We start from the raw sequence: 24,821 nt of genomic DNA on the forward strand, positions 1-24,821 counted from the left end.
CATCCATCGATGGAAATTTGGGCTCTTTCCATACTTTGGCTGTTGTTGATAGTGCTGCTATAAACATGGGGGTGCATGTGTCCCTTTGAAACAGCACACTTGTATCCCTTGGATAAATGCCTAGCAGTGCAATTGCTGGGTCGTAGTTCTATTTTTAGTTTTTTGATGAACCTCCATACTGTTTTCCAGAGTGGCTGCACCAGCTTGCATTCCTGCCAACAATGCAAAAGAGATCTTCTTTCTCCGCATCCTCGCCAACATCTGTTGTTGCCTGAATTGTTAATGTGAGCCATTCTGACAGGTATGAGGTGGTATCTCATTGTGGTTTTGATTTGTATTTCCCTCATGATGAGTGATGTTGAGCATTTTTTCATGTGCTGGTTGGCCGTCTGGATGTCTTCTTTGGAGAAGTGTCTATTCATGTCTTTTGCCCATTTCTTCACTGGATTATTTGTTTTTTGGGTATTGAGTTTGATAAGTTCTTTATAGATTTTGGATACTAACCCTTTACCTGATATGTCATTTGCAAATATCTTCTCCCATTCTGTCGATTGCCTTTTAGTTTTGCTGATGGTTTCCTTTGTTGTGCAGAAGCTTTTTATTTTGATGAGGTCCCAGTAGTTCATTTTTGCTTTTGTTTCCCTTGCCTCCAGAGACGTATTGCATAAGAAGTTGCTGTGGCCAAGATCAAAGAGGTTTTTGCCTGCTTTCTCCTCAAGGATTTTGATGGTTTCCTGTCTTACCTTTAGGTCTTTCATCCATTTTGAGTTTATTTTTGTGTATGGTGGAAGAAAGTGGTCCAGGTTCATTCTTCTGCATGGTGCTATCCAGTTTCCCAGCACCACTTGCTGAAAAGACTGTCTTTATTCCATTGGATGTTCTTTCCTGCTTTGTCAAAGATGAATTGGCCATACATTTGTGGGTCCATTTCTGGGTTCTCTATTCTGTTCCATTGATCTGAGTGTCTGTTCTCGTGCCAGTACCATACTGTCTTGATGATTACAGCTTTGTAGTATAGCTTGAAGTCTGGGATTGTGATGCCTCCTGCTTTGGCTTTCTTTTTCAAGATTGCTTTGGCTATCGGGGTCTTTTCTGGTTCCATACAAATTTTAGGATTATTTGTTCTAGCTCTGTGAAGAATGCTGGTGTTATTTTGATAAGGATTGCATTGAATATGTAGATTACTTTGGGTAGTATTGACATTTTAACAATATTTGTTCTTCTTATCCAGGGGCATGGAATCTTTTTCCATTTCTTTGTGTCTTCTTCAATTTCTTTCATAGGTTTTCTATAGTTTTTAGTGTATAGATTTTTCACCTCTTTTGTTAGATTTATTCGTAAGTATTTTATGGTTTGCAGTGCAATTGTAAATGGGATCAATTCCTTGATTTCTCTTTCTGTCGCTTCATTGTTGGTGTATAGAAATACAACTATTTTCTGTGCGTTGATTTTATATCCTGCAACTTTGCTGAATTCATGAATCAGTGCTAGCAATTTTTTGGTGGAATCTTTAGGGTTTTCCATATAGAGTATCAGGTCATCTGCGAACAGTGAAAGTTTGACCTCCTCCTGGCCGATTTGGATGCCTTTTATTTCTTTGTGTTGTCTGATTGCAGAGGCTAAGACTTCCAATACTATGTTGAATAACAGTGGTGAGAGTGGACATCCCTGTCTTGTTCCTGACCTTAGGGGGAACACTCTCAGTTTTTCCCCATTATAATATTAGCGTTGGGTCATTCATATATGGGTTTTATGATCTTGAGGTATGCTCCTTCTATCCCTACTTTCTTGAGGGTTTTTATCAAGAAAGGATGCTGTATTTTGTCAAATGCTTTCTCTGCATCTATTGAGAGGCTAATATAGTTCTTGTCCTTTCTTTTATTGATGTGATGAATCACATTAATTGTTTTGAAGATATTGAACCAGCCCTGCATCCCAGGTATAAATCCCACTTGGTCATGGTGAATAATTTTTTTAATGTATTGTTGGATCCGGTTGGCTAATATCTTGTTGAAGATTTTTGCATCCATGTTCATCAGGGAAGCTGGTCTATAGCTCTCCTTTTTAGTGGGGTCTCTGTCTGGTTTTGGAATCAAGGTAATACTGGCTTCATAGAAAGAGTTTGGAAGTTTTCCTTCCATTTCTATTTTTTGGAACAGTTTTAAGAGAATAGGTGTTAACTCTTCCTTAAATGTTTGGTAGAATTCCCCTGGAAAGCTATCTGGCCCTGGACTCTTGTTTTTTGACAGACTTTTGGTTACTAATTCGATTTCCTTACTGGTTATGGGTTTGTTCAAATTTTCTATTTCTTCCTGTTTCAGTTTTGGTAGTGTATATGTTTCTAGGAATTTGTCCATTTCTTACAGATTGCCCATTTTTTGGCATATAGTTGCTCATAATATTCTCTTATTATTGTTTTTATTTCTGCTGTGTTGGTTGTGATCTCTCCTCTTTCATTCTTGATTTTATTTATTTGGGTTCTTTCCTTTTTCTTTTTGATTAGACTGACTAGTGGTTTATCAATTTTGTTAATTCTTTCAAAGAACCAGCTTCTGGTTTCATTGATCTGGACTATTGTTTTTTTTTTTTTTTTTTTTTTTTTTTTTGGTTTCGATAGCATTAATTTCTGCTGTAATCTTTGTTATTTCCCATCTTCTGCTGGTTTTGGGTTTATTTGCTGTTCTTTTTCCAGCTCCTTAAGGCATAAGGTTAGGTTGTGTATGTGAGATTTTTCTTCCTTCCTTAGCAAAGCCTGGATTGCTATATACTTTCCTCTTATGACCGCCTTTGCAGTGTCCCAGAGGTTTTGGATTGTGGTCTATCATTTTCATTGACATCCTTATACTTTTTAATTTCCTCTTTAACTTCTTGGTTAGCCCATTCATTCTTTAGTAGGATGTTTTTCAGTCTCCAAGTATCTGTTACCTTTCCAAATTTTTTCTTGTGATTGATTTTGAGTTTCATATCGTTGTGGTCTGAAAATATGCATGGTATGATCTCGATATTTTTGTACTTACTTAGGGCTGATTTGTGTCCCAGTATATGGTCTATTCTGGAGAACATTCCATGTGCACTGGAGAAGAATGTGTATTCTGCTGCTTTAGGATGAAATGTTCTGAATATATCTGTTAAGTCCATCTGGTCCAGTGTGTCATTCAACACCATTGTTTCCTTGTTGATTTTTTGATTAGATGATCTGTCCATTGCTGTGAGTGGGGTGTTGAAGTCTCCTACTATTATGGTATTATTATCAATGAGTTTCTTTATGTTTGTGATTAATTGATTTATATATTTGCATGCTTCCACATTTGGCACATAAATGTTTACAATTGTTAGGTTTTCATGGTGGATAGACCCCTTGATTATGATATAATGCCCTTCTGCATCTCTTGATACAGTCTTTATTTTAAAGTCTAGATTGTCTGATATAAGTATGGCTACTGTGGCTTTCTTTTGTTGACCATTAGCATGATAGATGGTTTTCCATCCTCTTATTTTCAATCTGAAGGTGTCTTTAGGTCTAAAGTGGGTCTCTTGTAAACAGCATATCTACAGATCTTGTTTTCTTATCCATTCTGTTCCCCTATGTCTTTTGATTGGAGCATTGAGTCCATTGACGTTTAGAGTGAGTACTGAAAGATACGAATTTTTTGCTATTATGATGCTTGTAGAGTTGGATTTCTGGTGGTGTTCTCTAGTCCTTTCTAATCTTTGTTGCTTTTGGTATTTATATATATATACATATATATTTTCATCTTTTCTCCCCTCAGAGAGTCCCCCTTAAAATTTCTTGCAGGGCTGGTTTAGTGGTCACAAACTCCTTTAATTTTTGTTTGTCTGGGAAACTTTTTATCTCTCCTTCTCTTTCAAATGACAGCCTTGCTGGATAAAGAATTCTTGGCTGCATATTTTTCTGATTCAGCACACTGAATATATCCTGCCACTCCTTTCTAGCCTGCCAAGTTTCTGTGGATAGGTTTGCTGCAAACCTCATCTGTCTTCCCTTGTAGGTTAGGGACTTTTTTTCCCTTGCTGCTTTCATGATTCTCTCCTTGCCTGAGTATTTTGTGAATTTGACTATGATATGCCTTGTTGATGGTTTTTGTTGAATCTAATGGGGGTCATCTGTGCTCCCTGGATTTTGATGTCTGCGTCTTTCCCCAGGTTAGGAAAGTTTTCCACTATGATTTGCTCATGTAACCCTTCTACCCCTATTTCTGTCTCTTCCTCTTCTGGGACCCCTATGATTCTGATGTTGTTCCTTTTTAATGAGTCACTGATTTCTCTAATTCTTAAATCGTTCTCTTTTGCCTTCATCTCCATCTTTTTTTCTGCTTCATTATTCTCTATACATTTGTCCTCTATATCGCTGATTCTCTGTTCTGTCTCATCTAACCTTGCCGGCGCAGCATCCATCCATGATTACAGCTCACTTATAGCATTTTGAATTTCATTCTGGCTATTTTTTACTTCTTTTATCTCTGCAGAAAGGGATTCTAATCTATTTTCAACTCCTGCTAGTATTCTTTTTTTTTTTTTAATTTTTTTTTTCAACGTTTATTTATTTTTGGGACAGAGAGAGACAGAGCATGAACGGGGGAGGGGCAGAGAGAGAGGGAGACACAGAATCGGAAACAGGCTCCAGGCTCTGAGCCATCAGCCCAGAGCCCGATGCGGGGCTCGAACTCACGGACCGCGAGATCGTGACCTGGCTGAAGTCAGACGCTTAACCGACTGCGCCACCCAGGTGCCCCCCTGCTAGTATTCTTATTATCGTGATTCTAAATTCTGGTTTAGACATCTTGCTTATATCTGTGTTGGTTAAATCCCTGGCTGTCATTTCTTCATGCTCTTTCTTTTGGTGTGAATTCCTTCGTTTTGTCATTTTGAAGGGAGAAAAGGAATTAAGGAGGTAGAAAAATTAAAGTAAAAAAATTAAAATTAAAAAAATATTAAAATTAAAAAATTAAACACACACACACAAATTGAATAAATAATGCTAGATTCTAGGTGTGTTTTGCCTGGGTGTTGAAAGTGGTTTGACAGATTAGAGAAAAAAAAGGGGGGGAGAAAAAAATTAAAAAAATTAAAAAAAGGAAATTGAGAATTTGAAAAATGAACACCCTGAAGTAGACTAAAATGAGAAGATAGGAGTAGTAAAATAGAATTTGAAAAACTTTACACAAAAGTAAAGAATAAAGTAGAAAAAATTAAGGAAAATTAATAAAAATTAAAAGTAAATATGAATCTTTACTTTTTCTGTATTCAAGGAAAAGAAAGGAAATGAAAAAGAGAAAAAAGATTAAAAAGAGAGGAAAAAGGAAATCGTTTGAAAATTTGAAAGAGTGAATACACTGTAGTAGATAAAATAAAATGATGGAAGAAAATAGAATTTGAAAAAATTTACATAAAAGCAAAAAATATAGTAAAAAAATTCAATAAAAATATTTTAATAGAAATTGAAAGTAAAAATGAAGTTTTTCTCTTTCTGCATTCAAGAAAAAGAAAAGAAACAAAAAAGAGAAAAAAAGAAAGAAAGAAAAAAAGATCATTTGAAAATTTGAAAAGGTGAATACAGTGAAGTAGACTAAAATGAAATGACGGAAGTAAAATAGAATTTGAAAAAGTTTACACGAAAGTAAAAAATATAGTAATAAAAATGAAAAAAATATTTTTAATAAAAATTGAAAATAAAAATGAGTTTTTTTTTCTTTCTGTATTCAAGAAAAAGAAAAGAAGTGTCAAAGAGAAAAGAGCAAAAGAAAATTGGATAGATGGACCTGCTAACAGATTGAAGTAGCACTGAAATTATTTCGTTTTCCCCTAGAAGTCAGTCTATGTAGCGCTTTATAGTCCATAAGCCAAGCCGGCCTTGAGACTTGTGTTCTTGAGAGCGAAGTTGGCCCAGTTGGGCAGGGCTCAGTGTAACGTTTGCCATCTCCACTAGATGGTGCTGCTAGCCTACTGGGGTGGATTGTTGCTGCGCTTGTAGGTGCGTATGCACATGTGCGGGAGCAAGGAAAATGACTCCCCCAGCTGCACAGTCTGTTCTCCTGAATCAGCAATCGCGCATCTGTTTTGTGTCTTCACCTTTCATCCACTCCCTGCTTTTTCATTCTCCGTGACCAGGCCCCAGGCAGTATCTCTCTCCCAAGTTTTTTCTCAGTTGCAGCTGTTTTCCCTGGCCCCTTACTTTTGAAGGACTGCGGCTTTGCCCTGTTCCGCCCTTCTGCGGGAGGATCTCACCGAGCATTGGCTGAATGAGCAATGGCCGAATATTGGCTGCACCCAGGAATGTTTGCTGGACCCTGCTACTGCCAGTGCCCTGAGACTATGGCCAGATGTCAGCCCGCCCCAGAAAAAGTTGGCGAGATAGTGTAGCAGCAGCGTTTCAGGGATTATGGAAAATCACAACACACATCTGGCACCAGGCTTCACCCTTAATGACCTTGTTCCAGCACCAGTGAATGTGGCCATTCTCTGGGGTCTGCTGGGACCAGGTGGTTTCAACAGTCTCTACCAAATGTACTTCCAGCAGTGCAACCACTTTTCCAGACCCCACTCTGCTCCTGGGGATTCGCCCTTCCCACCAGAGCACCGCCAGTATTGAGCTGCGGAGTTGCAGACTTTGCGCTCCCCTTGTTTACAGTCTTAATGGAATTTAAACCCTCTCCTTTCTCCTTTCTCCCTTTTTAGTTTAGTCGCTGCAGCTGTTTCCAATTTTCCACTTTCTCTCCAGCTGCTTTTGGGGAGGGGTGCTTTTCCCATATTCTACCCCCCCATCTCTGTCCTGTCTCCTCTCACAAAAGCACCTCCCTTCCTGCACCTCCTCGCTCCCCAAGTTCACTTCTCTGCGCCGCATACCTGCTGAATTCTGTGGTTCAGGTTGTGCAGATTGTTGTGTTGATCCTGCAGTCAGTTTTCTAGGTGTGTAGGATGGTTTAGTGTTGGTCTGGCTGTATTTCATGGACGTGAGACACACAAAAAACGCTGAAATTCTTGAAGAATTAAGGAGAAGTACCTGATCACAGACTCATTTACATATTCCTAACCAGGGGAGCAGAAACCTGCCAAAAGGGGTGAATCCTGAATCATGAAAACCTCCTGATAAGTCCTTTCTAACTCATGATGCAAATTTAGTAGAGCTGATCAATGAGATATCTTAATTTTGTTTGCAAAAACTTAGAGGCATGGTTAGATTTCTTTCATAGCCTCAAACAAAAGGTTGCTTCAGATTCCATAGGTTACCCACTCTCCCTTAGCAGTGACCTGGGAGATACAGATAAGGGTGTTATCTTTCTGGACCAATGCCAGAGTAAAGGAGAGGAAAAGAAGGAGAAAGTGTTTTATGTTTAGTTAAAGTATGAAGTCTTGACTCATTGTCTTGCATGGAAGCAGTCTACCATGAAGTTAGCTACTTTATCTTCCTCATCAATCTGATTTAGAAGTCTCTAGCATCTGTATGGGACTTCTTGGGTATGTGATGTGTACCCAAAGCTCAGTACCTTCTGTTTTTGCAGCAGTGTCTGTCATCAGGAACACTTGATATGGTCCCTTTCAATAAGGTTCAAAGATTTTTCTCTGATGACATTTCCAGAATACCCAATCACTGTGGGGAATAAGCTTAGGAATTCCCTGAGCTTGCACTAATGGGTTAACAAGGCATAAAGAATTAGAAAGCCACAGGATGAACACACCCAAGTTTGGGTAAACAAGATTAGATACACAGGGCAAAGGCCCTCAGTATAGGACAATGGTATAGGAATAGAAAAACCTCAGAATAAAAGCATCAAAAATGAGGTAAACAAGATTAGGTATTCAGGGCAGAAACGCCCCCCCCCCCAACTTAGTACAATAACAGAAAGCTGCTTTCACAGTATGGAAGGACAAAAACAGGAAAACAGGACTTTAGACCACAGCAGGGTGAAGTTGCCCAGAGCAGAGCTAATTAGCAAAAGAAAGGCAATTAGCCTTGTTGACTCTGAGGTAGAATGCTCTTTCTTGTCCCCTAGACTAGTTTAGGTAAACAGAGGTGATGCCTCATGTTTGCGGTAAATAACCTTCCTCCCAGCACCAGAATTTTGTTTTGTATCGACCCAAACCCCTAACACCGCATGTCTCCAAAACCCCCCTTTCCCCCCGCCCATGAGTTAATGTTCATGTTTCATTGTCTCTTTGTGCACGCCCATCACGCTTGTAAGACTTCTGAGCTTAATAAAAATGGAGCAAGGACCCTTAGTCGGGGCTCTTGTCTCCTCCCGGACACTAGCCCCTCTCGCATTTTAATCCTGCATCCGCTCTCTTGCTGGACAAGAGACAACTTCAGACCCAGAGTCTGACAAATCACCAGACTCTAGACTTGACCAACAGGATCTTTGAACTGGAATCAGGATGGCTTCTTTATCCTGTTGATGGTAGGCTTTAACATAAGACTTTAGGGACTTACTGGTCATATATTAGTATGAGATAAGGGATCAGCAGAAAGTTGTATACCAGTACACATTGATTTGCTAGTGACTGTCTCTTGTGGAGTTAATGTTTCACAAAGGGAGTACTGTGAATAGTCACCAAGGCCAGAGGCAACACCTTAGACAAAGGGAGACTAGTAGTTTCATCACATTTAGAGATAAATTTGAGGAGCCCATTAGTTCTTTCAATCTTTTCTGATAAAAGAAATTTGCAAAGCTTTCATTAAAGCTTGTACGATTTGCCCAGTGAAGAAGGTGCCTCAATCCTTGGAGATTATAGAAGGTATGCCCTAGGTGGGAAATCTGTTTTCTAACAGTTCCTTTGCTACTTTGAGGGCATCAAGCTTGCAGCAGGGAAATGCTTCAACGCACCCAGAAGACATAAAAACAATAAGAAGAACATACTGATCGTCCATAATAGGTGTCAATTGAATGAAATTCAGCTGCAGGTATTCAGAGGATCCAGGGGAAAGCCTCTGGGAACAAAACCAGTTTTTCAAGGATTATGGACCTGACAATTCAGATATTGCTGGTAGACTGCTTTTGCAATATTATAGAAGTCTCCCCACCACTGCCTACTTATAATTTGAGTTATCTTAAATGCCCTGTTGTGGTTGAAGGAATGTAAAAACCAAAAAAATTGGGTTTGCCAGGGAGCCAGAAAGAATAAAACAGGTGTTTGGTTTTCTAATAGCCATGACTATTAGTTTAATTTCCAGTCATTGTTTATCCACCTTAATGTGTCTGATTCAGGAGCCAACTATTGTCATGCTACAAGGACATCAGGGTTAAACTCTGTTAATGAGGAGTCATGTTTTGCAGAAGAGGAATGGACTTTATCCACATGTGCCATAGTCTTGTAAATACATTAAAAAAAAAATTACTTTAACAAATCCTTTGGAATATCCCAGGTCAAAAAAACTTCATATAGAATTTGATTTTTGGAAGTTTGTCAAAAATATCAAAACAGGTTTTAATATTTTTTTTTTGACGTTTAATCATCTTTGAGAGATGGAGACAGAGCATCAGTGGAGAGGGGCAGAGAGAGAGGGAGACACAGAATCAGATGCAGGCTCCAGGCTCTGAGCTGGCACCACAAAGCCAGACTTGGGGTTTGAACTCATGAACCGCGAGATCATGATCTGAGCCAAAATAGGATGCTTAACTGACTGAGCCACCCAGGTGCCCCTCAAAATGGGTTTTAAAGCACTTGTCCAAATAGGATCGCAGATTATTATGAAATTTAATATTTAAAGGATAAAGAAACTTTTATAATATTTTATAATTATATAATCTTATTAGGATTGGTAAAGAAATAAGTAGAATTGCTTTCAGAGTTGTATTTCTAGGTTTCTAGTAAATATTCATAAGATGAGGAAAGTTGCTTTCAATTTTTTCAAACAATGGTTGTAACTTAAATGGCATCATGGGCTGATCCACCTATTCAACTATAGTATCCTCAACCTGCCTCTTTCCCTCTGGGTCATAGTTTTAATTTTAAATATTTCTGGCAGTATTGACTAACCCCCGTTGGGTATAAGAAGAGTCTCCAGAGGGCGTGAAGGACATTGCCATCCCCAAATCCAGAGTCATTTCCAATGGCAGCCAAAAGAAAGAACCAACAACCTGCACGTTCCGAGCAGGAAGAAAGCCAAGCTCAGTTCCACAAAACAAGTGAGAAGGCAATATCTATCTCGCGGAGAGAAAAGGTAAATAACCAATGGGTCTTGATGTGGAAAAGAAGAGACAATAGGAATTGTCAAGTGTCAATTGTCAATTTTATTTTCCTCTCTTTGATGGTGTTTTGGAAGTGATCATGGGGTTCTTGATATCTTTGGTGCAGAAAGGTGATTTTATTAAAGCACAGGGACAGGACCTGTGGACAGAAAAAGCTGCACTGGGGTTGTGAGGAGTGACTGATTATATACTATGGATTTGGGGAGGTAAAGGCAAAAGGGAGGCCTCCAGAAGAACTTTGATATACTAAAGAGGACTCCTAAGATACCTGAGGCCTTGCTATTGTCAAGATAAGGTTGTTTTTCAAGTAAGGCATTAACATTAGGACAGGAGTAAGTTCCTGGAGAAGTGTTAAATTATGTATTTGCCTCAAGTATTTGTCAATGGGCTGCAGGTTATAAGGATATTTAATTTCACCTGCCATTTCCTTCTTGCCTTTGTTCCCCACACCACTATGGAGAGGAGGGTGGTATTAGATGTTCCAGGAAACTGAGTCTACAAGCTTCTGGTGATGAGGCTATTGATAAGATTGCTTTTTTCTTGTAATTTAATAAGATACTTGTAAACTGATGGAGACTCAGGTCCTGCAGGACTGTGATCTCTATGAGTTAACCATTTGTTTTCTTTCCTTTCCTTTGTTCTTGGGCAGCCAGGCATGCCTGAGGGATAACCCACTGGGGGGTCGGGGGAGTATGCTAGCTTGTACTTTGCCTTCAGCTTGCTTTATGCTCCCTCCGCATCTTTACTGGGCACTACAGATAGAGATTCAGAAGAAACTGTTAAGAATTATCACACTTTGGGGGCGCCTGGGTGGCGCAGTCGGTTAAGCGTCCGACTTCAGCCAGGTCACGATCTCGCGGTCCGTGAGTTCGAGCCCCGCGTCAGGCTCTGGGCTGATGGCTCAGAGCCTGGAGCCTGTTTCCAATTCTGTGTCTCCCTCTCTCTCTGCCCCTCCCCCGTTCATGCTCTGTCTCTCTCTGTCCCAAAAATAAATAAACGTTGAAAAAAAAAATTAAAAAAAAAAAAAAAAAAAAGAATTATCACACTTTGCTGGCTGCCAGTTTTTCCAGGCTATCTTCTGCCTTCTCTGGCATTTACCAGTCTGTTTAAGGGAGTTAAAGCAGACTGTTTAAGTGAATAAAATTGCAGTTTACCAGAAAATCTCTGTTTCTTCAACTCTGGGAGGGGCCCAGATAGGGGCCCCCCTTTGAAGGTAGATATGAGGTTGCCTGAGAGACCATTAATGTGGTGGGCTTTTAGTTACAGTTGTGTAGTATTTTCAGAGTGGAGAACAATTCAGAGAGAATTGGCAGAATGAACACTCAGAGGAGAAAAGAGGAGAAGAGTAGGAGTTCCATCCGTCTCGAAGTCTTTTGTTTTAGGTACCTCCTAAGATCTTTAATTTTTTATTTGCCTTTTGCAGTGAATCTTTCAGTGAAACTGCTTTGGAATTTTGAGTCCTTTTTAGGCTTCTGCTTACCAACTAAAACATGTATCACATTTTGTTTAATTTGGGAACTCTTGCTTTCAAGTGAACTTCTTAAATCATCTTATCTAATTGGACCATTCCCTGCAATGGCCATTGTATTTCTGGGTTGCAGTTCCCCTGAGAGCTGGCAGCAGTTTGGTAGTGATGTTGTGGTAGGGTCCCCTTGTTATGCCCAGAATTCGTGATCCCCAAAGACCACCGAGGAGCCGAGTCCGATGCAAAAGCGAAAGAGCCTTTATTCGAGCTAGCTCGAGCTCAGTCCCCTACCTGCACCGACGAAGCAGTGAGATGCCGTGAGAGAGAGTGAGTTTCAAAAGCACAAAGGTTTTATAGGGGTCTAGGGGCAGTTGGTGAGGTAATGGCTGTGGCCTCAGCTGATTGGCTGGGGAAGGGTCAGAGTCCTGTTACGCAGGTCGCTGGGCGTGTTTTGATTTTGTCATTTTGTTAGATATTTGCAACTCCTAGGACTACAGTTCTTAGACATAAAATAAGCAGATGTGCTAGAAGATAACACACTTGACTCTAGAATTTAAGGATCCTGTTAGCTAAAGCCTTTGGATTTATAGGAGCCACACTAATACCTAAAAAGGGACATGTTGTAAGGTTGGGATTATGCATGTTTTACACTGTACCTCATTACACAAAAGATTTTTTGTGGTTGGCAGGTGATCTAGTGTCAATCTAACCCATTCAGTGACCAACTTATCCTATCACAGAGTCTTCTTAAGGCAGCAAGCATTCTAACAGCCTTTAAATGTTCAACCTGTGCCCACAAATTTTTGTGGCTTGTTGGTTTCCAAGGTCCCTACTGGCAATAGTCTTTATCCACACAACACAAGACAAACATGTGTACCTTAATTATTGCCTCCTGCCTCTCAATTCTGTAGTACATGAGAGATGTGACTGCGTCCTGGCCACAAGAAGGCCCTGTGCGTAACATTGAAAATTCCTGTGGAAACTTCCTGAGGTTTTCCACCTGGGAAATTGTGGCCTGAATAGGAAGGGACTTGGTTCTGTGCAGACCCGTGTGCCAGCACAGTTGGGCTCCAGGTGTAATCATCTGCCAGCTCAAGGTGACCTGCCCTGTAATGGAAAGCCAATTAGATTGGGGTGGTGAATGCAAAAAAGAGTAGAACTCAGAACTGAGGGGCATTTATCCACAGCCCTCGGAAACACAAGAAAGACAGTGAACTCAGCAGATTTGCAAGTAGCAAGCCTGTGTTTTTTGTTACTTCCAAATGCTGCTGGAAGTTCCCTTCAAATCCCACCACTACCCCAAGTCTGTCAAATAACAAACATTCAATCAAGTAAATTTTAAATCATGCAGTATCACATCTAGCAAGTAGAGGAGAGCTTCAAAAGACTATGAAAAAAAGAAAAGTTTTTAAAGATAAGGAGTGGAAAAAAGGAAATTACTAGCAAAAAATCTACTGTTTTATTTTATTTTATTTTATTTATTTATTTTTTAATTTTTTTAACGTTTATTTATTTTTGAGACAGAGAGAGACAGATCATGAATGGGGGAGGGGCAGAGAGAGAGGGAGACACAGAATCGGAAGCAGGCTCCAGGCTCCGAGCCACCAGCCCAGAGTCCGACGCGGGGCTCGAACTCACGGACCGTGAGATTGTGACCTGAGGCGAAGTCAGACGCTTAACCGACTGAGCCACCCAGGCGCCCCAAAAATCTACTGTTTTAGATAAGATCATTCCCCTAAGGGGAACAGAAGGGGCCTAACAGTAAATTTGATAGTGCTGACCAGAAAATTGCATGTTGACTGGTTAAAAGTTGCATTTCTGGGGTGTTGAAACTACAGTTAAGTTAGGTATTAAGTCTTAATTTACTGATTTGGGCCCTTAACCTAAATGACACCATTTTGGGCTTGTGGCTTTATTTTTAAAGTAGGATAAACTAGAAACTAACAAAATGGATTCCTAGTGGAGATGGATGGGGATCAGAGTGGAAAGAAGAGTGCTGTATATAGATAGAATTATTGGAAGAGTGTGAACCTCCTCATAATATACATTTTGTACAGTTCTTTTTTTTTTAATTTTTTTAACGTTTACTTATTATTGAGAGACAGAGACGGAGCATGAGCAGGGGAGGCCGAGAGATGGGGAGACACAGAATGTGAAGCAGGCTCCAGGCTCCGAGCTGTCAGCATAGAGCCTGACGCAGGGCTCGAACTCACAAACTGTGAGATCATGACCTGAGCCGAAGTTGAACGCTCAACCGACTGAGCCACCCAGGTGCCCCCATTTTGTACAGTTCTAACTGATTGGAAACATATTACTCCCTCATAGACTTAAAAATAAATCAACAAAGATGAGAAAATAACCCTAAAATACAGACAGTAACAAATACAATTAACTGTATTTCTAATTAATGATATGAGCATGCTGAAAGGAAATACAATTAATCTGATTAACTTTTAAATACACTTATTTTGAGTTTATACTCTCAGGCTAATGATGAGGAGAGGTATAAAGATTTATTAAACTACAGCTAATGTTTTTGTTTATTAATGGTATGGGTGAGCAATTCTGAACCTAGTTTTTGTGTTTTGTCTTTCTAGTATAGCATTGAATGATAAGTAAACATATTCTGGATAATTTAGCCAAGTCATTTCATGAACATGTTTTCATATTTGGAGTAAATACCTAATGGTGATATTGATGGATCAGATGATAGGCATATATCCAATTTTTTAATTTATTTATTTTTATTTTATTTTATTTTTTAAATTTTAGTTTTAATTTTTAAAAATTTACATCCAAATTAGTTAGCATATAGTACAACAATGATTTCAGGAGTAGATTCTTTAGTGCCCCTTACCCGTTTATCCCATCCCCCCTCCCACAACCCCTCCAGTAACCCATATTTATGGGTTTGTTCTCCATATTTATGTCTCTTCTGTTTTGTCCACCTCCCTGTTTTTATATTATTTTTGTTTCCCTTCCCTTATGTTCATCTGTTTTTGTCTCTTAAAGTCCTCATATGAGTGAAGTCATATGATTTTTGTCTTTCTCTGACTGACTAATTTCACTTAGCATAATACCCTCCAGTTCCATCCACGTCGTTGCAAATGGCAAGATTTCATTCTTTTTGATTGCCAAGTAATACTCCATTGTATATATATACCACATCTTCTTTATCCATTCATCCATCAATGGACATTTGGGCTCTTTCCATACTTTGGCTATTGTTGATCGTGCTGCTATAAACATGGGGGTGCATGTGTCCCTTCAAAACAGCATACCTGTATCCCTTGGATAAATGCCCAGTAGTGCAATTGCTGGGTTGTAGGGTAATTCTATTTTTAGTTTTTTGAGGACCCTCCATACTGTTTTCCAGAGTGGCTGCACCAGCTTGCATTCCCAGGCATATATTCAATTTTTAAAGAAACTACCAGATATCGTGCAAAGTGCTTGTATCATTTATATACATTCCTATCATCAATGTATGGAAGTTCTCACTGCCTCATAGTCTCTCAACATTTGGTGCTGTCGCTCTTTTTAATTCCATGTACTGGTGGGTGGATAGTGGCATCTCATTATGGTAGTGTGTGGTTTTAATTTGCATCGTACTGAACACTTTTTTTTTTAATGGATACATACACTCCTGTGTTTATTGCAGTATTACTTATAACAGCATTATTTACATTATTTACCAAGAAATGGAAGCATCCCAAGCATCTATCAATTGATGAATGGATAAAGAAGATTCCACAGTAGACTATTACTCAGCCATAAAAAAGAATAAAATCTTACCATTGACAATGACATGAATGGAGCTAGAGAGTATAATGTTAAGTGAAATGACAGAGGAAGTCAAATATCATGTGACTTCACTCATATGTGGAATTTAAGAAACAAAACAAATCAGCAAAGAAAGAGACAGACCAAGAAACAAACTCTTAATTATAGAGAACAAACTGATGGTTACTGGAGGGGCAGGGTGTGGAGGGATGTGTGAAACAGGTGATGGGGATTAGGGAGTACACTTGGCATGATGAGCGCCAGGTGATGTATGGAAGTGTTGAATCATTATATTGTACACTTGAAACTAACATAACATGTATGTTAGCTACCTGGGATTAAAATAAAAACTAAAGAAACCCCTCACTTTTTAAATGTATTTATTGACCATTTGTGTGCATAACATGTCTTTTGTTACATGTATTCTTTGGCAGTGCACGTTTTTCATGTCATGTTAAGTTATATTGCATTTAATTTCATTTTTAAATTACCTGTTGGTAGAACATAAAAATTTCATTAGTTTTGTATAATGATAATGTGTCTAATGTTCTTTCCAAGTGTCCATGAAGACACTACTTTCAAGTAAGGTCACAATCATTACCAAGGATTAGGACTTTAACATATCTTTTTTGGGGACATAACTCAATCCATAACAGATATTCATATGCAAAAAAGTTAAACTTGACTCAAACTCTACACCTTACAAAAATCTAATTCAAAATAGGTTATAGATCTGAATATAAAATATTAAATGGTTAAACTTTAAAAAAAATTATAGGATAAAATCTTTGATTAAAAACAAGTTTTTGAAACACCACAAAAAGCATGATCCATAAAACTGAACTTAAAAACTTTTCTTTGCAAAATATAATGTTAAGAGAATGAAAAGACAAGCTTCAGGCTGATGAAAAAATAATTGCAAATTATGTATCCAACAAAGGACTTGTATCTAGAATGTATAAAGAAGTCTTAGAACTCAACAATGAGAAATGAACATGCTTCTCAAATGGGCTACTTCCAGAAACAGATCCACACATACATAGTCAACTGAACTTTGACAAAGGTGTAAAGGCATTTCAATGAAGAAAGGAGAGTCTTCTCAACAAATGGTGCTGGAACAACTGGACACCTATATACGAAAAAATGAATCTACATGTAGACGTTACATTTTTAATAAAGCGAATGAAAAAAGGTCCAACATCATATGTCATTATGGAATTCCAAATTAAAACAAAGGTGAGATACCATGGCACACTTATTAGAATGGCTGGAAGCCAAAACTGAATACTGTCAAGGATATGAAGCAACGGGAGCTCTCATTCTTTGCTGAGAGTCTCGCGCTGGGATCTCCCAATCATACTCCTACTCATATTTACCCAAATGAGTTGAAAACTTATGTCCACAAAATGACCTGCACTTGAGTAGTTATATCAGCCTTGTTCATAATTGCCTTAGGTTGGCAGGATCCAGAATGTCCTTCACCAAGAGGATAGATACACACACTGTGGTATATTTTTATGATGAAATGTTATTGAGCACTAAGAAGAAATGTGCTATCAGGCCACAAAAAGACATGGAGAAACCTTACATGCATTTTTTTTCTGAGCGAAAGAAGCCAGTCTAAAAAAGCGACAGATCTGTACGACTTCAACTATGTGACATTCAGGAAAAGGCAAAACTATAAGAATGGTAAAAAGATCAGGAGTTGTCAGAAGTCAGAAGAAGGAGAGGAAGAGTGGATGGGTGGAGCACCGGGCATATTTAGGAGTGCAAAACTATTTTGTATGATACTGTAATGATGGATACATGACATTACCCATTTGTCAAAACCCCCATAGAAGGTACAACTCAAAGAGCTGTACAAAGAGCGGGCCTAGTGTAAATGATGCGATTTAGTTAACAATAATCTATCAAATTGGTTCATCAATTTGCATTTAATTTCATTTTTAAATTACCTGTTGGTAGAACATAAAAATTTCATTAGTTTTGTATGATGATAATGTATCTCATGTTCTTTCCAAGTGTCCACCAAGGCACTACTTTCAAATAAGGTCACATTCCTTTGTAATATCAATTGTAACATCAATTGTAACAAATTCACCACTTCAAGATATTACTAGGTGAAACTGTGTACATGTAAACTTTTTGTATTTTCTGCACAGTATTTTGGTAAGTCTAAAACTGCTCTCCGAATAATATCTATTGAAATGTTTAGAAAATAAACTATAGATTTGAAGACACTTCATCTAGAAGATACCTAAATGGTAAATAAATGCATGAAAAGATGTTGCACATCATTACCCATTAGAAAAATTGAAGTTAAAACTTAGTGAAATACCACTATATAATTATTATCATAAATAAGAATAAGTAATAAAATAAAATGAAAGTACCAGATGCTGGTAATGATGTGGAGCAGCTGGAGCTCTCATACATTTCTAGTGGGACTTCACAATGGTAAAGCTCCTCTGGGAAGAGTTTGGCAGTTTTATACAAGGTTGAAACTACTCTTACCAGATGACCTAGTAATTCCATTTTTAGCTATTTGCCATAAAAAAGTGAAAAATGTTTGCACAAAAAAGTATACATGAGTGTTTATAGCAGCTTTGTTTATAACAACCCTAACCTGGAAACAGCATAAGTGGCATTCCGTGGGTGAACAAAGATTGTGATGCATTTATTCAATAGAATACTACCTCAGCAAATATTAGGAATGAAGTACTAATGCCTATTAATATGGATGAATAACCAAAAGCCTCATTCTGAATGAAAAGCCAATCTCAAAAGATAACATACTAGATGATTTTATTTTTGTGACATCCTGGAAAATACAAAAGTATAGGGACAGAAACCTGATTAATTTTTTCCAGGTTGGGTATTTATGAAAGGTTTGACTACAAAAAGACAACATAAAAGCACTTACGGAGATAATGGAACTTATGTCATTGTCTTATCTCCTGAATGTAGTGTGGCCACGTGAGTCTATAAAAAGTCAGTTTTACTGCATATAAGTTAAGAAAATGTCCTCTAAAAAATATAAATGGTGGTAAGTAAAGGCAAGAATGAATCAATCTCTCATAAGGGAATGAAGAGGATAAAAAGTATAAGGATGAAGTTCATGCAAAAAGAAGGATAAGTTGAAGGATAAGCTAGAAAATATTTGCTTCCCTGTGAATGTCTTACTGATTAGACAAATGAGAACACTTCAATTATTCATGTATTTGAAACTAACTTTATTTTTTTGCATATCACTTTATAAACATAGTACAAAACCAAAAGGTACAAAAGAGTGTAAAATAAAAGGCTATTCTCCTATCCCTGCCTTTGTCAGATATGAAAGAAATTTCAACATTGTATGGGCAATCACACAGACTAGTTCCTTGTGTATATTTATAGTAATAATGGTAATAATGTGATTATATAATGTGAGTATATAATGTGTTTAATAATGTGATTATATGAGTGTGTATATATAGTATATACATACATATCTATATGAATATGATATTATATGAATGTATGTATATGTGTATATATATATATTTTTTTTTCTTTAAACATAGCATAAGTAACATACTTTAACACGCCGTCCCATGCCTTTGGGGAGTCATTTATGAAGGAGATAAAATGTTAGGGAGAACCAGAAAGAAGATTAAAAAAAATAATTTGCTTTTGGTATAGGAGAATTCATGTCATGACCTCATGCTTCAATCTACACTGACCTGCAGGTCGTAGGATGCTCCTAATACAGGAGAGGGACCACAGTAAGGATCATGCATTGGGCACTGGACAGATGGTCAAACTTTTTGAATAACCAAGCCAAAGCCTGAAAAAAGGCCTTAGAGACACATTAAAAGGACCTTGAGAGAAGGTGTAAATGTGGGATTTATCCATCATATTGTAGAATGAGATACATCCACCTTCATAGTCTAAGAAAATACACACTCTGGTAGGGTGCTCTTTTAGAGTAAGCTGCATTTCTGGAGAAGTGAGTACCCAGTACTCATCCTTGTAAGACCTGATGGCCCAGAAACCATTCTCGGGTTTCACACAAATCTTCCCCTGCCTCATTACATTAGACCTGCATATTCCCAGGTCCCAGGCTCCACTGTCTCTGACATCTACTTCCCAGTACCACCTCCCTGAGGTGAATACTGAGTGACCCAGAACACAGGGAAGGGAATTCAGTCTCTGTGGATCTTTAGGTAGATCTTGAGATTCCTCTCCACAGGTTACACATTTGTTGCCTTCAGACAAGACGAGGGCAGCATGGGCTGTGGCTGGATCCAGAATAACATTCACTGCAAAGACAATAATATTCTCTGAAAGACAGAATATTCTTGGAAAGGGTAGAATGATCCTGGAAGCAGAGATAGCTGTGTTAGCCTGAGATATCTTGTAGCTGTGCAAGGTGTATATATTCTCATTGGAGTTTTTCATTTGCCCTCCAACTTCTGGGACTGAGCTGGAGCATAATGAGTAGAGTCCCTCCTAGACCAGACCATCAGGGAATGACTCACCAGCCTGGAAAAATTCTTTCCTCCAGTCTGAAAAAAACATAAATATTCATTATTAGAACTAATATTTGAATTTATTGGCACAAGAGGTAATTTCTTCCCTCTAATCCTTATTTTGTTAATGTTTCAAATTTATTTGGTAACTTTTGCTTGACCCAAAATTACTACTGCTCTTCTTGTTAAATATTCCCATAAGAATGAATTCCTCTAGCTTGTACTTTATGTGGTATAGACTAGAGATGTTCCCAAGATAGTTATCCTCTTCTTGAACAGGCAGTGAAATTACATGTCTCTACTCCCCACTCCATTGCATTTAAGTGAGTTCATGTGACTGAGTTATGGCCAATAAAAATGTGCACAGAAAGAACTACACCATTTCTGGGCTTGACAACAAAATAGCTCATATGATACTATTTTTCATTCTCAATTTCACTATAACACTTCTTCCCCAGGTTATAAAACTAAGAGTAGAAGTCCTAAAAATGGAGAATACAGAAGAGAAGGAACTTCCTGGCTCTTGGAGTTACTATTTTGAAGAGAGTTGCCCAGGAGAGCCACAGAACCAGATATATTCATATTATCATTTGCAGGGGTGAGGAATACCAAGCAGTTCTGCTAACCATGGAGATGTAGGAGTCACTTTTTATCAAAGTCTAAGTTAATTACACTTCTCAATGCAGAAAGTACTGCCTAAAAATGAAAATGAAGTACTGTAAACAAGAAAATGTGTGGTTTGGTTTAGAGATTAGGTAATAGACATGACAAAACAGATAAAACTGACTACAAATATGGACATCCATAATAAGCAGAGAAACATTTGCTAAAACTGTTGCCTTTATGATCATTTGCAAAGCATATCATATGTCCTAAACAGACTGTAGATCTTAAGGAATTGATTTGAGAAGAGAGCATTCATTGAATCTATTATTGACATTCTATTAAAAACTATTCATTTTCAAAATAATCGTTCACCTTTTTTTTTCTGGCATAAATCAAAATAAATAAAAACTCCCCAAAATGGGCAATTATCAGAGTGTTAAAAAGTGACATTTTCTAGGCCAAGAATCAGCCCACCAAACTGTTTTTTGTAAACACAGTTTTATTGGAAGACAGCCATACTAATTCATTATGTATTGTCTATGCCTTCTTTGTGCTACAAGGCACCATTGAGTAATTGTGAGAAGACCATATAGCCCATGAACCCTAAAATATTTACAATATAGCCCTTCACAGAACAGATGTGGCAATCACTTTTCTAGACCACCCAAGAGAAGAGATGAAATTAAATACAGTTTTAGCACAAAGGAATAGTGCAATTTCTTTATTGAACAAAGTGATTAAGGAAAAGAACAAATGAAGATGATGGACTTTTCACAGGTGTTTCAGCAGCCTCAAGAGAGCCAACATAAAGGGAGATATATAAGAAAATAAATTAGATGGTCAGATATGTCTATAGTTACTTTGGATATGGTTATTGATATATGAAACTAATTGGGAGAAATGTATAAGAAACTTACTATATTTGGAGGAAAATGTCAAAAATAACATGAAACAAAGGACCTCTGGAATGGCTGAATGAATGGCTTCATAAATCCTTTCCCCCAGCGCAGCAATAAGACTGGAAAAGTTCTCAAATTGGAACTTTTGCATTCTGGAAATTCACAAAGGGAATTGAAAAAGGCACATAGCAAATTGAGAAACACTCATTTAGGGAAAAGTATTTAAAATGATTAATAAAAGAATGTCCATAAAAGGATATTCTCTGATTACAATGGAATTGTGTTGGAAATAAGCAAAACAGGAGCAAATTTTAGAACCAAAGAAAACCTTGATATTAAACAATATATTTATAAATAATCTATAGAAGAAAAAGGAAATGAAAAGAGAGTTTAGAAGATATTTTGAATTGAATGAAAATGAAAACACTACATACAAAAACTTATTGGATGTGGCTAACAGCAGTGCCTGGAGGGAAATTTAGAGTTTTAAATGTCTGATATAGAAAAGGAGAATTATCTTAAACCAATAAACTAAGCTTCTTGAAGAGACTAAAAAGTGAAGAGTAAACTGAGCTTGAAGCAATTGAAAGTAAGAAAATAATAAAATTATATTAGAAATCAATGAAAAAAACTCTAAGTCTAATATTGACCTTCTCAGTTAAATAAATGTTCCTTCTTAGAAAAGTCAGCATAGTTTACAGCTCAATAAGAAACACAGGCACTTCCATTTTTTAATGTTTATTTATTATTTTTGAGAGAGAGAGAGCATGAACAAGGGAGACACGGAATCTGAAGCAGGCTCCAGAGTCTGCACTGTCAGCACAGAGCCCAATGCGGGGCTCAAACTCACAAACCAGAAGATCATGACCTGAGCCGAAGTCAGATACCGAACCAACTGAGCCACCCAGGTGCCCCCAGAGCACTGAGTATTTTACATCAGTGTTGAATCACTAAATTGTACACCTAAAACTAACATTATACCATAGGTGTACAAACTGGAATTTAAATAAAAAATTTTAAAGAAAAAGGCAAAAATAAAGAAGTAAATAAATAAAGCCACAACAATCAACACACACACACACACACACACACACACAAAAGAGGGTTTTGCAGGAGAGGACATCATTATTGAGCTCTTAGAAATTAGAAGGCTAAAATGGGATTTCTGTGAAAATCCCTATGTCACTAAATTAGCCTTAGATGAAATGCACAAATTCTTTAAAATACAAATTACTGAAGGTGACTTAAGAAATAGAAAATCTAGACAGATCTCTAACAAGTAAGATATTTGAATTATTAATTATAAACTTCCCACAAAGAAATTCCCAGGCCCAGTTGGCTTTACTGGCGTATTTTATCAAAAATTTAAGAAGTAAATAATAGCAATATTTAACACAACCTTGTAGAAAATAAAAGTGGGGAAGATATTTCTCAACTCATTCTAAAAGTTAGTATTACCTTGATACCAAAGCCAAAGACACACAAATATCCTTCATGAATAAAAGTGCAAAACTCTCAATAAAAATTATTGTATGTGTAACAACACATACAAAAAAGATTATAGACCACTGCCAAATGGGGTTTGTGCCCAGAATGCAAGATCAGCTTAATGTGTGAAAATCAATTAATGTAGCAAGTTATAGTAATAAAACAACCAGTAAAATGGCATAATCATCTCAATAAGCACAGAAAAAGCATTTGATAAAATCTAATACCTATTTGTGATTTCAAAAAATCATTAATTTAGAAGAGCGGTTTTCAACCTGATAAAGTGTATTTATGAAAAATTTACAACAAACAAAATACTTAATAGCAAATAAATGAATTTTTTACACCATAGTAGGGATCAAGACAAGCACGTCTGTTTTTGCTATTTCTATTCAGCATTGTAATGGAGATTCTATGCAGTCAGGTTAAAAAAAAAGAATTAAAATTTTAAAAAAGAAGCAAATCTCCTTTTTTTTTTTTTTTAAAGTAGCCTCCACCTCCAACATGGGGATTGAACTCATGACCCTGAGGTCAAGACCTGAGCTGAGATCAAGAGTTGGATGCTTAACTGACTGAGCCACATAGGCACCCCAACAAATCTCCTTTTATTCCCAGTTGACTCATCATTCCTGTAGCATATCATACAAGTGCCCACAAAAGTCTGCTAGAACTAGAACAAATTAATGAATTCAGTAAGGTACAGGATTAAAAAAAGTAAAATACAAAAATCAATCATGTTACCATATGTTAACAATGAACAGTCTGAAGTGAAATTAAAACTATTCCATTCACAATTACAAAGAAACTGGTGCAGCCACTCTGGAGAATATATGGAGGTTCCTCAGAAAACTAAAAAAAAAACTACCTTACAATCCAACAATTGCACTACTAGGTATTTACCCAAAGGATACAAAAATACAGATTCACAGGGATACATGCACCCTGATGTCTATAGCAGCATTATCTACAATAGCTAAACTATGGAAAGAGCCCAAATGTCCATTGACTAATGAAAGGATAAAGAAGATGTGGCATATATATGTATATATATGTGTACACACACACACACACACACACACACACACACACACACAAAGCAATATTACTCTGCCAAAAGAAAGAATGAAATCTTGCCATTTTGCAACAACATGGATGGAGATAGAATGTATTATGCAAAGTGAAGTAAGTCAGAGAAAGACAAATACCGTATGATTTCATTGATATGTGGAATGTAAGAAAGAAACATGAACGTAGGGAGAAAAAAAGAGGCAAACCACAAAACAGACTTTTCACTATACAGAACAAACTGAGGGTTGCTGGAGGGGTGGTGGGTGGGGGAATGGGTTAAATGGGTGATGGATATTAATTAAGGAGGTTACTTGTGATGGGTACCAGGTATTATATAAATGATGAATCTCTAAGTTCTACTCTTGAAACTAATATTACACTATATGCTAACTAACTGGAATTTAAATAAAAACTTATAACTGCAAAAAAAAGTGGAAGTATTCTAAATGCCTATTATCTGGGAGAATGAGTGAGCATAATGTAGCATATGCATACAATGGAATACTACCTGGCAATATAAAGGAACAAAATACTAAAACATGCTAAAACAAGAGTCTCAAAAACCTTATGCTAAGTGAAACGAACAGAATAAAAGACCATATATTACATGATTCCAATTATGCATGTCCAAAAGGCAAAGCTGTAGAGAGTAAGAAGAGTAGGGATTGCCTGAGCCTAGGAAAGGATTGGCAGAAAATGGAAACAAAAGATCTTTGGAGATGATGGAAACCTTATAAAACTGGATTTGGTGATGGTTGCCCAACTCTGTAAATGAATTTAAGGATTATTGAATTGATTT

General features: G+C 37.4%; 1 protein-coding gene and 1 long non-coding RNA gene across 2 annotated transcripts in view; one reads left to right on the forward strand and one right to left on the reverse strand.

The window, feature by feature from the left end:
• The first annotated feature begins 245 nt into the window (after nt 1-245).
• LOC123608196 lies at nt 246-15,481 on the forward strand. The gene is made up of 3 exons (XR_006717134.1): nt 246-301; nt 9,983-10,177; nt 15,329-15,481. It is a non-coding gene; the product is annotated as an uncharacterized LOC123608196 (long non-coding RNA).
• A 3,740-nt stretch (nt 15,482-19,221) lies between these two features.
• The window catches only part of LOC123609886 (butyrophilin subfamily 1 member A1-like), a 36,699-nt gene continuing 31,099 nt past the window's right edge, over nt 19,222-24,821 (reverse strand). Inside the window, exons 8-9 of the mRNA XM_045500905.1 lie at nt 19,971-19,997; nt 19,222-19,751 (exon numbers count right to left, since the gene is read on the reverse strand). Coding sequence (XP_045356861.1) covers nt 19,222-19,751; nt 19,971-19,997 — 557 coding nt within the window. The remainder of the gene's footprint in view (nt 19,752-19,970; nt 19,998-24,821) is intronic.

Source organism: Leopardus geoffroyi, chromosome B2, assembly GCF_018350155.1.
Source record: "Leopardus geoffroyi isolate Oge1 chromosome B2, O.geoffroyi_Oge1_pat1.0, whole genome shotgun sequence".
In the NCBI taxonomy this organism is placed as follows: domain Eukaryota; kingdom Metazoa; phylum Chordata; class Mammalia; order Carnivora; family Felidae; genus Leopardus; species Leopardus geoffroyi.